Source organism: Geospiza fortis, unplaced genomic scaffold (assembly GCF_000277835.1).
Source record: "Geospiza fortis unplaced genomic scaffold, GeoFor_1.0 scaffold281, whole genome shotgun sequence".
In the NCBI taxonomy this organism is placed as follows: Eukaryota; Metazoa; Chordata; class Aves; order Passeriformes; family Thraupidae; genus Geospiza; species Geospiza fortis.
In genome coordinates this window covers 160,998-177,566 of record NW_005054340.1, presented here as the reverse complement: position 1 = coordinate 177,566, position 16,569 = coordinate 160,998, and the positions used below count along the sequence as shown (strand labels likewise).

The window sequence follows — 16,569 nt, the reverse complement described above, 5'->3', positions numbered from 1 at the left end:
GAGGGGAGCCTCCGCCGAGGAGGAGGTGGGAGCGCGGCTCGGGAAGCGGGGCTCGGAAATGGCGCTGCTGCCCTGGGCTGCCAGAGCCGGTGGCGGCCCCGGGCCGGGCCTTGACCGAGCCCTTTGGTCCCGCAGGCCGAGATGTACGACTCCAGCTTTTTCTACGGAAAGCTGAAGGTTCCCAGCATCGCCATGGGTGAGCGGCAGCGGAGGCTCCGCCGGACGGGGAGGCACACACGGCTGGGGCTGAGGAGGGACCCCCGGGAAGGTGCAGGGGATGAGGGGCCATGGAGGGATCCCGGGGAAGGACAGAGATGTGCGACTAAGGAGTCCGGGTCCTCACGGTAGCACAACCCCACTGCCTTGGCAGCTGTAAACTCCCCAAGACCTCCTGAAAATCTTGAGTGTTTCAATCAGTAGGTTAGTTTTCTCAGTTTGTAATTTGCAATTTGCCGTAATTTACTGTTTTTATGCTTCTATCACTGTGTAATTTTATTCTGTAGATCACTTTTATATTTTCATCTTAAAACCCAAGGAGGATCAGTTTTGTCCTCTTAGGAGTTTCTTCCTATGTTCTCAGTCCTCACTCTTGCATCAAATCCAGAAAGTGTATTAAAATGAATGCTTAGAAGGTGGGGAGGCTGTCTGTAGAATTTGGAGATAAAGCAGTGGTACAGAGAGCAATATACATACATTTCTTTTTTCATATCTTTGTAATCCAGAAATACATTTTTTTCCCTTAATTTTCTCCCCTCATTTCAAATATGTAATAGATTAATATTACATTTTTAGTTCAAATGTCCACTTGTACATGAATGAAGCAATGATGTTCTGTACCATATCATAAGTCTCATAATAGAGTTTGGGGAATAAAGAGTAACCCAATCAAGTACTCAAGAACTTGATGTAAAAGTGGTATGATTTTATTTTCTTCTCTGCCTGCAGATAAAGATCTACAGTTTCACATTATTAAGCAGGCTAGAGCCCAAAGTGTGAAGGAAGGTGCAGGCTACAGTGAAGGTAAGGAGCAAGCAGATACTGATGTGATTTCACCAGCCTCCTGTGGAGAGCTGCCCTTGTCTCCCTCCTTGCTGCTTCCTTCATTCTTCTCATTCCACTGAGAACTGCTGTGAGGAATTTCACTTTATTTATTTTTAATATTCCTTCCCCTGCACATCTTGGAGCATGGTTACTTTCTATACTTGGGGCAACTAGGTGAGAGACTTTGAGTCTGTTGTGCCCATATCTCTTATTGTCTTCAGGACTGAAAAAACCAGCCAACACGCTGGTTACTATGTTGGACTGTTTCAAGACTGAACTAAGAAGTTGTGTAAGAACTATGCTGGCACATTTGCAAATGTGATGTTGTCCTCTGTCACTGCTTCAAGCTCACTAATTCCTTTACATTTCATTTTTCAGTGGGTTTTGTGACCAGACAGGGGACCAGGCTAGGATGGAGTCTTTGAAGGTTCAGATTTAGATCAAGTAGAAAAATAGGGCTCCCTGTGGAATCTGTAGAGCTTTAGTGTATGGTTGAGAAATTACTGCAACACCTGAAAGAACACTTGCTCTCTGTAGACTTTGGTTTGTTAAACATATGTAGGCAGAAGGAAAAGTAACACTGTAACTTTTCTGACAGTGAAATACAGCAGCACTTGCTCAGACAGCTTTTCATATTTTCTTTGTTTCTCTGGCATAGCAAATAGAGACTTAATGGACAGTTGCTTGGGAAGGGGATGTCCTGGGATGAGCACTGTGTTTTGAGAGGTGCATTGCCTCTGAAGGGAAGTGGGAACTCATTAATTTGACACAACTACATCCAAGTAGAGAAGCAGGAGGTAAACCCTTTGTGGAGTGGTTCATTGCAAAGGTGCACCAGTGAGCCACTAGATGCCAGTGTTCACTGCCCAGATTGGCCTGCAAGCTTGCCTTTCTCTGAGGATAACACTAAAACTGGATGGGTGGTTTTCATTGTGACAGCTTGGCCTGTTGTAAGATTTGTAAAGTCTTTGGCAACAGAAACAAATGAAAAATAATTTTTCATTGTAAATTTCCCTTTTGACTCACTGTCTCAAAGGAGGAGATTTTCTTTGTTTTCTTTTTTTCAATTCTAACCATATTTAGAATATTAGCATAGCTATATTGTTGAAAAGAAAAATTTGTCTTAATCACAAGTTGAGTAATTCCTCTAAAATCACAAGCATGTAATTATCAGTGCATTTTTATGGACTTCTGTGACACTGTAAGAACAGTGCATTTTAAAGAGAGACTTCTAGCTTCTGTGTTTAAATTTATTTGTTCATGTTAGAACAGTTCTGATTTAGGTTCGAAGTACAGTAATGATGAAATCTTGTATTTTAGGTTTGTAGAGTTACTGTTGTATTCTCTTCCTCTTCTTTGTTGTCTTTAATGATAGTAGGATGTGAAAGATTGCCCAGCTTCCATTAAGAGCTGAATAATCTGGAGAAGCTCTAGGTTTGCTGTTGTTGCATACCCCCTTCTTATGTGTTGGCTCTGCTGCTTGCCTGGAGATTTGTGGGATTGTGTTGGGGGAAGCAGGATTGTGGAGGTCAGATCAGTGGTTGCAGAAAAATTAAAAGTTTTTGACTGGTGTTTTGCTGGCAATGTCCTATAGGATTGCATCCTGTATCTTTGTGGAAGTCATTTAACTGCTGTTGCAGCGGATTGAGAATGGATTCATTTGTTTGGAGGCATATGTGTTTTAACTGGGGAATGGGAAAGAAGAGTATTCAGGCAGTGTGCTTGTTTCCATAGCTTTAAGTCAGTTTTCTGATCTGGAGCACTTTGAAAGTGCCTTTGTAGTCCTTTTAGCTACAAAATCCTGTGTCAGTCTGTTATAAAAGCTCTGTAGAGAAGATGACAGTGTGAGTGAGACTGATTTTCACAGTGCTTGGTCCTAGAAGCTTTCATTCTTGTTGGCAGAACAGGTATTTTGCAGCTAGCATTTTACATAACATTTTAGGAGTAAGATAAATCCACAAGTTAGAGCTGCAGCCTCTCTTGATTTAGCTCGTAAGCCAAGAGCTGAAACTCATGGGAAATTACAGAGGTCATTTCAGTCTAATCTAGTACAATTCCTTTGTGGCATATGAAAACTGTATCTGTGTAAGCAATCAAGAGGGGTTTTACAGCCTGACGGGGCTTGGGAGGGATCTTTGAGCAGTTTTCATCTTTGCAAATTAAGAAGGTTGAAACTTCTTATAGATACCTAGGGGAAGGATGAAAACAGCCTGGGAGTTTACTGCATTGTTTGTTTGTTGAGCTTCTTGGTATTTTCCTGCATAATTATGCTACTTTACAAGTAACAGCTCTCTGTCCAACCTCCAGGTTCTTACTCATTACTGCCCATAGAAGTTCCTCAAAACCACAAGCGTTTCACCTGTGACCTGACCCAAGCTGACCGCCTTGCCCTTTACGATTACGTTGTTGAGGAGACAAAGAAACAGAGGTCCAGATCCCAGATTACGGAAAATGACAGTGATCTCTTCGTGGATTTAGCAGCAAAAATCACCCAAGGTTTGAAGAATGATCTGTTGTTGAATTTATGGCTCAGAACTTTCAGTTTGTCCAGTTACATGAGTTTTGTTAATAGCTAAACAGCCAAACAGAATTGATTGTGATTTTCATTTTTTTTTTTTTTTTTTTTTTCTTTTGTGGAGAGCATCCTGTTCTTAGAAGCTACAACAAAGATCCAGGATCACAAAATGCTAGTTTGTTGTCCTTTATGATGTTTACCTTCTTGGAAAACATCAGTGCTCTGCCCTTGGCACATGTATTGTGTGTATCCCAGTGGATGGATCTTTTGTCTTTGCTGCAGCTGACTCCAGGTTGCTTAATGTTGCCAATGCGCTGTGCAGCTTGGAACAGTTATTTCCTGTAAGACTTGATGAGATTAAAGATTGCTTAAGAGTAAGAGCTGACCAGGAGAGGTTGGCAGTCATCCAGGTGGGGCTCTTGAGCAACATACTTTGGTGTTGGTCTGGGACCTCTCATCCCTGTTGAGTCATGCGAGTTTGTAACTGTACCAAGTGCAGCAAAAGCATCTGTGTCTAGGAGGTGTGACAATGCTTGGCATCTCTGCAGGTAACTTTTTTACAGAATCTGGCTTTCTCATTCTGTGTCTTACTGTCATACTGGCTTTGAAAACATGACTCATATTTAGAAGGCATTTGACCAAATCACAAGCTTGTATATTGGTGTGGATCACAGTTTGGAGACTGAGATCACATAACAGCATTTGCTTGGTGGCTTTTTACTTGTGTATAAACAGCCAGCAAGAAGGTTGGAGGAGGAAGCTTGAGATAAATTCACCATAGTTACTAAATACAAGAGGAACTTGAGAAAGCACTATTATTTTATGTTCCTGAATGTATGAGGCCTGCATACCTGCAGGTGCTAACATCCTGCTAATGACCATTTGTTTTACTCCTAATTTTTTGCTAGATGATAGTCAGAAAGGTCCAAAGTCCCATCTTGAAATTCTGGCTGAAATGCGAGATTACAAAAGGCGGCGGCAGTCATACAGAGCTAAGAATGTTCATATAACAAAGAAGTCCTACACTGAGGTGAGATGGGATAAAAAAGGCTTTTTTGCACGAAAGTGCTTATTATATATCAGCATAAACAATTACATATGCTTTCAAAGACAAATAATGTGTCTTTCTCTGCTTCTTGTATCCTGCTTTATTATTGTTGCAAACTATAGAGGAATGTTTCTGGTCTATTGCAGCAAGTTACAAATAATGAGCATTTCTAACTGCTAAGGTTTGAATGTGAAAATGCCAGCAAGATATAGCTCACTATCATAAAATGGTGCTATTTAAATTTATGCTGAAACGTTTTTCTGCAAATAAGACTTTCCATTCAAACATCTGATATACAGGGTTTGGGGGAGATTTTTGTGAGGGTTTTTTTGAGATGTTTACAGTTTGTTTAGTGCTAGTTCAGGCACTACCATGACATTTTTGTTTTTAACATTATCTTAATCTCCAGGTGATTCGGGATGTGATTGGTGTGCATATGGAAGAACTCAGCAATCAGTGGCAGGAGGAGAATAGGTTGGATAATGCAGAGATATGTGAAGGAGGGAAGTCAAAGTCTTCAGGAAGGTATGCCACAGCTGACAGCTTCTTCAGGCATGAAGCAGATTGTAATTTTATCTTACCACCTCCTTCTAATAGCACAGACCAACATTATCTGAGTCATATGCATGGTTTATTTTATACTAATTCTATTAAGTCTTGCTTGAGAAACTCTACCTGCATGAAGGATGGAGAAAAATTAATAAGTATCTTTCTTTCAGAGGTAAGTAGGTTAGTTGCAAGTGATTCAGCTGAACACGTAGTTTCTGGTGGAGCTGGGGGATGAATAGTGCTTCCTCTGTGCCCAAATGTGTATGTATGTTGTAGCTGGTTACAGAAGGACATTTGGAAATACAAGTACACAATTTCTTACCCTTCCCTATCACATGATATGTGCTAGATATATTACACCTCAGAGTAAAGATTTTCATAGCATAGTAAATATGGGGAGGCTTTACAGTTCTTATCCCTGCAAATGCTGCTGTGCTAATTGGGAGTGTTGTAGCTATACATATTTCTGCTGTGTTGAGGAACACTGCACACCCTTCAGATGTTTGTCACTGAAGTAAACATGGAGTCATGACCTAGTGATTGCCTATTTGTGCCTCTTCAGCAGGTCTTTGAGAGGAGAATGTTTTTGAAACATTCTAGAAAGTGACACTCTGTTCCCAGCATTAAAATGAATGGGTGGCAGAGCACTAGGAACAGTCTGCCCAGGGAGATCCTGGACTCTCCCTGTCTAGAGAAATTCAAAACTCACCTGGACCTGAATTCCTGTGTAACCTGCTCTAGGTGACCCTGCCTTGGCAAGGGGAGTGGATTAGAAGATCTCCAGAGGTCCCCTCCAACCCTAACAATTCTGTGATTCTGTCCGATCACGACTTAGGTTCTCCAGCTGTAGGTTGCAGCTTAAGGCAGATGCTTCAAGAGTTAAAGATTTGAAGCAAAACAGAGTGAACCCCTTCTACTGCCTCCTGTTTCACAAGCAGAGGTGTTAAGGAGCAGTGTTCATAGGAAATGGATTAAATAGATTGCTGAAATATGCACATGGACTCTGGGCCTCTTTTGGGAGGTATTGTATTTCTTAGAGAGATAGGCTTAATAAAAGATATGTCTTCTGTCTTACATCAGTAGTATGTCACTATATTACAAAACTGGTACTGGAAGCAGTGACTGAAACTGTTTTTATTGATTAAACTCACTGAAGTTTATTTTCAGAAGGGAAGACAGGCGGTCAGCTTCGGTGGACTCGCGGCAGTCTGGGGGAAGCAGTAAGGACACGGAGTGCACGAGACACAGGAGAGACACCAGCAGGAGTCCAAGTAAACGAAGGAGGAGTCGTGAGAGAGGCAGAGACAGAGACTCTCGGAGAAAAAGAGAGAGGTGAGCAGAAACAGTGACAGCTGACTCCTGTTTCCCAGCGAGGCAGCGGTAGCCATTTTCTATGAGAATTAAGTGCAGAGGTTGAGAATGTCTAGTCCAGTTAAAAAGCTAGGCTAACCTCATGTGCAGTATGACAAGCCAGTGGTGTGAGGCTACTAATACTAAACAAAACATACTGTGAGATCACAAACTGTGATCCAGACTTCAGAATTTACTGTCACATCTGAAAGGTGGCACTTTCTGCAGCATGCTTGCAGGGCTGCAGCAGTACTGTAACAGGCTGTTGATTTTACTCCTGGATCAATATGGTTAAAAGGACAGTATGTTTCTTATCCACAACTAAGTGCCTGTCATGTCTAATGCTGATTTCTGCTCTAGATCTTAATAAATAGTATTATTTGTTTCACTAGAATGCAAACATTAACCTTTCCATATTAGAAGCTTCAAAACAATGCTGTTGCTCTTCAGTACTTCTGGACATACAATTTAGCAAAAGAAAATAAATCCGGGCCACAGCTTGTAATACCATCAACAAAGTTGATATTTACATCTGCAGGACCTGTGGTGTGGGACCTGTGTTTGAGCAGACATGATAGGGACTGCTGTGCACAAGAAATGCTGCCTTGCTCCTTGTTTGGGTAAATGCATTACATAACTGCATGGATGGCAATGATGGCTTGTCTCAAAGCTGGCTTCGTTACACCATGATGCCATTCATCCTAAACTAATTGCCACTCTGGCACTGCATGACAAGGCCTGACTAAAGCAACATGGAAAATAAACTGTCTAAGAGCAGTTTATTTTCTTTCCTTAGAGGAGGACATGACTAGATTTAATGAGAGCTTTCCATTTTCCAAGTTGTTTTTTCTCTTCAGACTCTTCACTCTGAGCCTAACAGCCCACACAATGTTTATGTTTTTGTTGCAGGGATGAAGACAAGTATTACAATCATAAAAGAAGAAAGTAGGAACAAGAACATGATTATTTTGTTTGCCAGCTGTTCAGAACATAACTTCCACAAGAACTATTATTATTGCTGTTTTTTCCAAGACAGTAAAGGTGTGCACATAATATTGGTGTTGCATCACACCTGTGCTGCTTGGAGACAAAAAAGTGCTACAGTTTGTCAGGATGGAAGCAGTATATTTCAGATAATGTGTAAATCTGTAACATTTATACATCTGTTAATAAATTATATTTATCTCTCATGTATTTGAGTTATTCTTACAAGGCTGAAGAATAAAATTTACGAGAGGTTGTACTTACTGGCCTTCCTGCCCCATAAGTAGTGGATATAGTGGAGTCCAGATCAGTTACAAACAGGGAATGCATGAAGAGAGCTCCCTCTCCTACCTACAGTGTTACCTCTAGGTGACGTTGCCTACTTACAGCATGTACCAGAGGGCAGATTTCAGAGTTCTCCAACAGGATAAAACATCTTCAACTGCAGCTGGTGTTAAATGGACAATAACACAAAAGTTAGTGTTCCCAAGCTCATGCTCGAAGAAAATTCGGATCAATATAATCTGGCAAAGGTGATGAGAATGTAGCTCTCCACAGAAGCTAGGGGGGAGGCACCAAGGACACTTGGAATATTGCTGGGTACCATATTCAAACAGCAGGTGCATTTCCTTCCAGCAATAACTAGGAAGACTTCCCATCCTGTGGACTAATGTACAAATGTTTGTGATAGAGGTTGATAAAACAGACTTAAAACATGCAGGTAGATATTAAGGATTAACAGTTTGTTAATTCCTCATACAATCTACTTCAGCAAGGTCAGTCACCATCAGCCAAGCTTCTTGCCTCAACAAAGTAAACAACTATAAGAGAACAAGATCCATCTTTCCCAAAATACTTCTGTTTGTTCAATGTACCAAAAGAGGGCACTTCATGTTGTTCCTGGTTGTGGCCTTCTCAGTCAAAGGGAATCCTTCCAGTTTTACTGTAGCCTCTAGTATCCGCTTTCATACCTCAGTTGTTTCTGCAATTAAGTGTGATTATCTGTCAGTAAATATCTGGTCCAGTTTTGATGGATTTAGGCTTCTATACCTGCTACAGCAGTCTAACCAAACAAGTCTGTGTCAGGTATTCCTCGCCTATGTGACAAATGCAGTAGCTTTACCTGTCAGAAAACAAAATATATTTTAAAACATCGTTATTTAGACAAGTTTATCCAAAAATGAAAAAAGGTATTTAAGTTCTGAAAGGGTTCTAATTAGAGGGAAAAAAATATGGAACCACTGCAGTCCTTGCATTGGTTTTGTCTACCAGCTCAGCCACAGGGTTCTCATTAAGTTCTTTCAGTAGGGCCTGGTAAAACAGTTTAAATAGAGCATGTCCAGGCAGACAAGGTAGTCTGAGGACCAGCTGTATTTGTGCCAGAGTCAAAATGAAGTCAGTGCTACCAGAAGCATAATGAGAAATGCTCCAGTTACAGCTGCCCTGGCTGTCCTCAATTCCATGTTTTATTAATCAGTTATCAAATGTAGGTAGGAACCTTGGTAACAAAACAACTTTTACTCAATTCAGTATAAGCAGATGAGTGAAGGGGTTGCTCCCTAGGGGTGGCCATCAGTATCTGAGAGGCTGGAGAACAATATAACCATGTATTATTCAATGAACCTCCCCTGAAGGGCCATCTCAAGAGCAGGACAAAGAAAAGGAAATGCCAGAGAAGAGGATCATGTTGTTCTGAAATGTGCAAATTATGGTACTTTGAACACAAATTATTTTCTTAAACTTATTTATTCCTTCTTTTATTTTTCCTCTCACCTCATGCTGAAAAGTAGGGTTGGTAGGGTTGATCAATAAAATATGAAGGAGTATGGCAGGAAGTGTCTGATCAGCACCATGCCAGAGTGTTTGTCCCTGGAAAGGAATAAACCAACATTTTTTAAATGGCACTTTCACATGGTAAATCCTAGTGTGTTGGAAAAGGTACAATTTAGGGCTATATGAAATGCAATAAAAAGGGGATTTATGATCTGTTAAATCAAAGAAACAGCCCAGAAAATGGTGCTGGTTCCAGAAGCAGGAATATGCAGATGTTACAAGCCTGTATATAATAGCTTCCTACAGGGAAAATTATACCACCCTGCAGAGACTTCAATATTTCAGAGAAAGATGGATAAATAACAGTTTATCTTTTAACAGTGCAAACGCTGAAGTTGACAAAAAATAACTGCATATTTTTATACAATCTTAGTCAACCCTTACTCCTGTCATCATGGCTATGCCCAAAAGAAAATGGATGATTCACCTTAAATTAAAGGCTTATGGAGAACCCAGAGGCAATTGATACATTAAAATTCCTTGCACAGATTTTTACTTACGCTTTTTCTTTAATTTCATGGAGGAATGCATTAGTTTCTGTCTCTGATATCTCTCCATCAATACTGGCCAAATACAAATAAAGGAACGAGAATATTTCGAAGGGAATTCGAGCTGCTCCACCTTCTGGGTCTCTTGTTAGGATCTCACAGGCCTGTTTCATTGAACTCAGTAAGGACTGCAGGGTTCCAGCAAGAAATGAAAGGAAAAGTATTAGAGCCATGAACATCCTTGCATATCATGGCAAAATCCACACTGTAAGCCATTAAAAGGGAGGATAAATGAGATGAAGGTGTTATCATCCTTGCCTAGCTTTAAACCCCAAATTTACTCTCTAGTGCAGGCCCAAAGATGGAAACAATAATGTAGATCTAGTAGAGGCAGGAGTAAAAAATACCAATCTTATGATGATTAAAGATTGCATAGGGTAATCTGAGCTCTCTCTCCATTAGGGCCAAATTGCTCTGTTCTGCTACTGTAAAAGCTCCAACATCACTGTATCTAGTAAAAGATCTTTTTGTGTGTGTGTGTATTACCTCAATGGCTCTAAATTAATTCTCAGCAGCAGTTAAGATAGATAAGTCTACAACCCCCAGAAAATAAATATAGGTTTGGTGATTTTATTATGATATTATATTACATAATTTTTAGATTATATTTTGGCTGATAATTACTATCTCTATGCGAGTTCCATTTTAATAGACAGCAGAAAAAGCACTGAGGCAAAGGCATTTAAACAATATTTCAGTTTAGTCAAAGGCCAATAACATCCGAGTTACCTTTAAAACACATGCCTCAAATTATTAGTTCCAAATATACTTTGAAAAAATACTTCCTTTAATATGGTGTTGACAATCCAGTGCCCTATGCATGCTGAGCTATATTGGGAAAAGTGTTGAAAATTTCAACATTGAGTTTCACTCAGTCAGACTGATTGGATGCCATTAAAGAAACAAACAAGTAAAACCACATGCACCATATATATCCAAAATATAAAAGCACAAAACCAAACCCACATAGGCTTTCTTCCACCTAAGTCTTAGTATTTTTCACTGCAACTTTTTCAAAATTTACTCTTACATTTTCATTAACAACCAAGGAATGTCTATGTAAAAAGATAGTATTTCCTAACAGTAGAATAGCAATACTTAAAATAAATAATCTGTTTAAGATCTAGAACACAGGCCAGAGAAGAGTCATCTTAAAATCCTTTACCAGTTTTACTTAATGTATCTCCTCCCCTAGAAGGCTTCTCAGGGAAAAGAGAGGCAGCTGACTCCATGATGGCCAGCTCTACATTTTGCATTTGGCTACTCCTCTACTGCCCTTTCTGGTCCTGCCACCCCAATCTGCCACGGTCTCTCTCCCAACACAGCAAAGTTATTCATACCCATTTTGCCAACCTTGAAAGATAATTTAACAGGCTACCTGTGTGGTCATTTCTCCTTTTGTAAAGGCTTTTGTAAAAATGCATTGATGCTTTACAAAAAAGATACTTCAGACTGGTGCTCTTAAGAAGTTTATATTTGTCTACTCTTGTATCTCAACTGTGACCCTGTTTGACTGTGAGCACAATTTACAGCTGCAGGAAATGAATGTAAATTTCTCATGTATGTCTTTCTCTCTGGTTTAGGAAACTGAGATCTAGACTTCATTATGTAGTACTGAAATCAAATAATTCACTTAATATCCAAAAGGATGGTGAGATGGTGAAATTTAGTCTGTCTAGCTCCATCAGAATGATGTTCCTATGACTCCATTTTTAGTTTTGGTTTATTTGGGGTTTTTTTTGCAGGAGAGAGGGGTTGTTGTCTTTTAGATAAGTAATGTTGCTGTTACTGTTTTTAAATAAAGAAAAGAGCACAAATGACAAGATCATTTTGGGAGGGAGACTGGAATCAAGAAACACAAATTTGAAATAAAGACAGACAGACAGATGGACAGACAGATGGATAGATAGACAGACAGACAATTGCACAATTGCATCGCCAGGCCAGGCTAACATTCAGGGCTTCCAGATATTGCAACATTCACAAAAAATTATTTCACATACATTTTCTCTTTAGTACCTCTTCTTCCCTACTGTAGAAATCATTAGAAGTATTATACTTTATAAGAACATCAGCTTAATGCATTTTATAATCATTCATTCTGTTGAAATGCTCTGCTGAGATTTTATTACTGACATTAAAAGAATTAAGTGCAGCTGTAGTAACATTAAGTGCTGCTGAGAAAATTTAATTGGCTACACAATCAATTAAAAATTGGTTCAATTTCTCCCTTCAGTTCTCCTTTGTGGACATTTACACTGATGCCATCAGCATCACTCCTCCATCATCCTCTCTCACACAGCACAAGCTCCCTGCAGACACACTTGCCCTTCCACCGAGGACTTAGCCATTCTTCTGGTTGAGTTCCCCAGACCAAAATCTGATGGACAACAGAAGTAAACATGCAAGCCACTTTACCAGCTGCTGCAAAAGCAATCACCATTCCTCAAATCCACCTGCATTAATTGTTCTATAGTCTATCTTGTGTATGGATCCTAGGCAATCCCTTGTGTTTGGATATGAGGGCTCCAGCTGTGAACTCACCCCACCAAGCACGCTGCACCCAAGTGCCAGAAACTTCATCCATTCCACCTCCTCGCCAAAACTGTCCAATTGCAGGATAGCTTCCAGCTGCTCCTCTGGCAAGCCCAAATGCTTCCATTTTTCCCTCAGTTCTGCAATGGTCACCACACCTTTGGAAGAAAGCTTTGAACAAAATCATGGTACCACAATAAGAACTCCGAAAACCAGAATTAATTTAAGAACACAAAATCTCCCCAAAAGAACACAATGTCTCCCCAAAATACTTCAAATACTTGACAGTCTCTCTCCCCAGCCATCCCCAATATATCAGCATTCCTCAATAGCATTGTGCATTTGATAAAGAACAGCTTGTACCTGTTTGTGCAAGACCTTAAGGAGTCCTGGGGTCAAACCAGCATCTTTTTTCCCTGTAGTTAATGGCATTTCGAGCCTCTCCTTCACAGGAAGGGGTTCACCTTTAGATAAGGCTGAAAAATACCTAAATGAATGGGAAGAGCAACACACCTCAATGCCCATGGCCATTACAAACTGCACAGAAGTAAATTCTCTTACAGTTCAGTGTAAGAATCTGCAGGCTCCCCCACAGGAGCAGCAGCACCTGGTAAGCTGACTACATGCACCACTCCCATATTCCTGTGCCCAAAACCCAATCTTTAGACTTTACTTGCCCTTTTTCATGACACCAATAATTCTTAAGGCATTTAACTTATTTTGTGCATGATATATTCAGTTCTTTTGACTGATGAACCTGAGGACTTACCTGTATAACATTCCCCTTGTGCACTACCCAAAATGTACATCTGCCTATTCACATTGCAACTCTCTTAGCATTTCTGCTATTTCTGTCCACTCCAAAATAAAATTTAAGAGTAGAGCATAAATGGCATTGGATGCACATCCTTTTAATTATAAGGCTGTCAACCTTAAGAGCTGCCTCTGCCTTAACTGGCCAGCAAACTGAATTGTGCAAGGAAAACTTCATTTTAATTCAGCTGCATCTAATTTATGAGTTTCTCCACTTGTCCTGCCTCATCTGCCCTGGTCATCCCTGTCCATGTCCAGGCTACCCCATGCTGTGCAAATACCTGCTAAAATACAGCAGGCAGCACTCCAGAACTGAGTTAGTGTGACTACAGAAATAGATGCACAGTATGCATGCACAGATAACACCCGGGCTATTTTTCAGCCAGATCCAGTTCCTCATCTGATTATTCACAGGCACGAGCACTACAACGGCAGCAGCACGCATGAAGCCACAGCTTTGCTCTGCGTTGCACGGCTCCCAGGCACAGATCTTGCTCTGCCAGGTCGGGAGCATGCTCCAGAGAGAGGGGCTGCGATCGGGCAGCAGCCGCGCTGCCACCTGTGGGGCTGCCCCCCCCCAGCTGCTGCCGTGTTCAGGCAGAGCTCGGGGCTGCCCCCGCTCTCGCAACCCCACTCCCAGCAGGCTCCAGCCACACAGGTAGCCGCAGCTCACCTCCATCACGTTCCTAAGAAACGCCACACCATTTCAAGGTGATCCTGCTGGCTTTCTCCAACACTGCAGCAGTGACAATTCAGCTTCAGATTATTTTCTTTCTAACAGACAAGCCGGACTCCAGCCTAGCTTTGTTAACAGCCTCCCCTCCCTCACACGGTACAGACGTTTTCCAATCCCTCCAGGTAAGAACATCTCACTGATACCTTTCAAGAGCTTGCCCACACAAACCATAGGGCAGGAAAAAATTATAGTGAGCAGTTGAGGTAGAAGAAACAAAATGTTAAAGGAGAAACATTTAAAAATCTAAATCAACTTTATGGCAAGAGATTTATTATGCTGATTATCACTTTAAAGGCGCAATTTTTCAGGCACTTTTCCCAGAAAGAAAGAAGAGAAACCTAACCAGGCTTAAGAATTAGAAAGTTAATGTCTATTTTTTCCTTTAAATTCCAAGAACTGAATCTCAGATGAGAGAAGAAAAACCAAACCAAACCAAAAGGAAAAAGAGTTGGTCTTTCAGATAGAAAAACTAATAACAAAAATCAAACTAAGATGCATTTTTCTGTATGGAAATCCAGCTATTTCAGAAGTAAGCCAGCCCTAAACCTCAAGAAAATAAATAAAATACCACACTATTTTTAAAAGGCTTACATGCTGCATTAATACACAGAAGTGTATATGCAATGTATATGCTGATGCAAGATTCAAAACTGTGTCCACTATACAATAAAGAGGAGAGTGAGGTTTTGAGGGTCCATATGTAGAGCTCTCTGTGTTAGGTGAACATCATACTTACGCAGCTGCCCACTGCAAAACATCAAAAGGCTGAGTCCTGACAGCAGCTTTAGTAAATTGCTTCAGAATATCAGGTAGCTCTGGGGGGATTTTGATCTGCTGAGCACAGAACATGGTTTCTGGAAGAGGCATGGTGTCCAGTCACAAGGACCTGAAAGAAATAAAACAGCAGTTCACAGATGCAGAATGTGAATGAAAAACTATGTGTGCACATGGGAGTGAATAGTGCCTGTCCCCAGATTCCCACCTGTCCTACTTGATAGCTGGGGCTACTGGAGAGCTGACAGACTCAGAAGGGTAAACAGACAAGCCCTGTGTGGCTCTAAAAAACTCTGTGGCTACACCATGTAAAACATGGCAGCTTGGGCACCAATCATAGCTGGGTGAGAAGAACTACTACTTTAACAGGTGACCTCAGATAGTTTTAAACTGATTTTTCTCCTCAAACCTACCACAATGAAAATTTGTAAAATGGGCAGTCCAGGCAAGTCACACTACACATGCCACCATGAAAGGTATCTACATTGACAACTCACTACTGCATGCCAAGGAAAATCTTGGCATTTTTGTACAGATACAGAATACACAGATGACCAAGTCTGTACAGTGATGAACAAAACATTCATGTGTGCTGCAAGCAGATATCACACTTGGCTCATCCAGCTCTACAGGTGTGTCTGTCTCATTCAGGATTTAACTCATTTGTTGCAAGGAATCCTGTTCCCCAGGATCCAAAAGAAGGGACAGAGGTAGGCTATTGTATGGTTCTTCTCCCATAGCAATGGAGCGCATTTGGTGGGAAACTCTTCTCATTATTTCCAGGACAAACTATGGCATGGTTAAGTTGATTGAGCTACAAGAACCTAAAATGGTTAGTTATTTGCAGAAAGGAGGAGCAGCAAAAGCAACAGCATTACGAAAGTAATCAGGAATTGTGTAACAGGATCCTCTATCCCTTTAGACTTTTTAATGATAAGAGTACTTATCTTGGCAGGTGACTTTCTCACATGAATTTTCCTGTAGCAGAATGGAACTGCTGTGGCTCAAGGCTCCTCTCAGGATCAAGCCATACTTAGAGCTTTTTTTATGGAGAAATGCAGACAGGGTACAGCATCTCCATCACTCCAATGCAGCCAATTTGCATCAGGAACAGACTTCAAAGTGCACATTTAATTACCACATTGGTCACACGCTTTCAGTAATGATTCAAAACCACAGCTCTAGCCAAGGAACAGAAGCTGAAGGCAAAAAAACTGAGGATTTCAGGACAACAGAAAAACTCTGAGGAAGAAATACAGCTGTGTGTGCATGTACTCTTGGGAAGTAGTCAAATAAAAGACTAAAAATCAGGAAAAAAATGCAGTGCAAGAGCTGCTTTTCTACAGTAAGCCATTAGTCACAGAGTCTCACAGAAGGGCAGAGGTGGCCAGAGATTTCTTGGAGGCCAGCTGGTCTGACCCCCTGCACAACCTATATGAGCAGGGTGCCAAAAATCCATGTCCAGGTGTGTTCCAAGAATCTCCAAAGATGGAGACTCCACACCTCCCTGTATTTAACCTGCGTCAGTGCTTGGTCACCCTCACAGGGAAAAAAGGTTTCTTGATGTCCAGAGGGAACTTCCTGCACATATATACACACCTAATGGTCAAAGAAAAGCACAGCTAGGTCAGGCAGCCTCTGCACCCCTTCACCATGGGTTACTCTCGCTAGAGACAAAGATCAGCTCACCACTTTCACTTCCTCTATCTAGTTAGCTGTAATTTTCTATTTTTTTTCCTTCCACGCACCCAAGCCAGCTCCAGGTGTTCAGGAAACAAGGCCAAGGCGTGTCCGCACAGAGAAGGGACCGGCCGGGCCACGGCTGCCCGCGGCCGGCCCGCCC

General features: G+C 41.1%; 2 protein-coding genes across 3 annotated transcripts in view; one reads left to right on the top strand and one right to left on the bottom strand.

Annotated features, from left to right (window-relative positions):
- The first annotated feature begins 9 nt into the window (after nt 1-9).
- Nucleotides 10-7,697, top strand: SNRNP48 (small nuclear ribonucleoprotein U11/U12 subunit 48). Its single transcript, XM_005422564.1, has 8 exons — nt 10-25; nt 136-196; nt 946-1,020; nt 3,349-3,537; nt 4,465-4,586; nt 5,014-5,129; nt 6,321-6,485; nt 7,413-7,697. Exons 2-8 carry the CDS (start codon nt 142-144, stop codon nt 7,450-7,452), a joined length of 762 nt encoding a protein of 253 aa, XP_005422621.1. The 5' UTR covers nt 10-25; nt 136-141; the 3' UTR covers nt 7,453-7,697.
- ROPN1L (rhophilin associated tail protein 1 like) overlaps nt 6,261-16,569 on the bottom strand; it is a 13,751-nt gene continuing 3,442 nt past the window's right edge. Inside the window, exons 1-7 of one of the 2 annotated variants that reach the window (XM_031058254.1) lie at nt 16,475-16,569; nt 14,689-14,838; nt 12,767-12,890; nt 12,413-12,574; nt 9,821-9,996; nt 9,261-9,356; nt 6,261-8,610 (exon numbers count right to left, since the gene is read on the bottom strand). In XM_031058254.1, coding sequence (XP_030914114.1) covers nt 9,293-9,356; nt 9,821-9,996; nt 12,413-12,574; nt 12,767-12,890; nt 14,689-14,819 — 657 coding nt within the window. In that variant the 5' untranslated portion in view covers nt 14,820-14,838; nt 16,475-16,569 and the 3' untranslated portion in view covers nt 6,261-8,610; nt 9,261-9,292. The remainder of the gene's footprint in view (nt 8,611-9,260; nt 9,357-9,820; nt 9,997-12,412; nt 12,575-12,766; nt 12,891-14,688; nt 14,839-16,474) is intronic. The other variant, XM_031058255.1, reaches the window with a different exon arrangement.

Excerpts from the sequence above, each read along its gene's own strand:
- SNRNP48 (XM_005422564.1), top strand. The coding sequence starts at position 142 with ATGTACGACTCCAGCTTTTTCTACGGAAAGCTGAAGGTTCCCAGCATC. Across the intron at positions 1,021-3,348 it reads AGGTGCAGGCTACAGTGAAG|GTTCTTACTCATTACTGCCC; the intron begins GTAAGGAGCAAG and ends TCCAACCTCCAG. Across the intron at positions 6,486-7,412 it reads TCTCGGAGAAAAAGAGAGAG|GGATGAAGACAAGTATTACA; the intron begins GTGAGCAGAAAC and ends TTTTTGTTGCAG.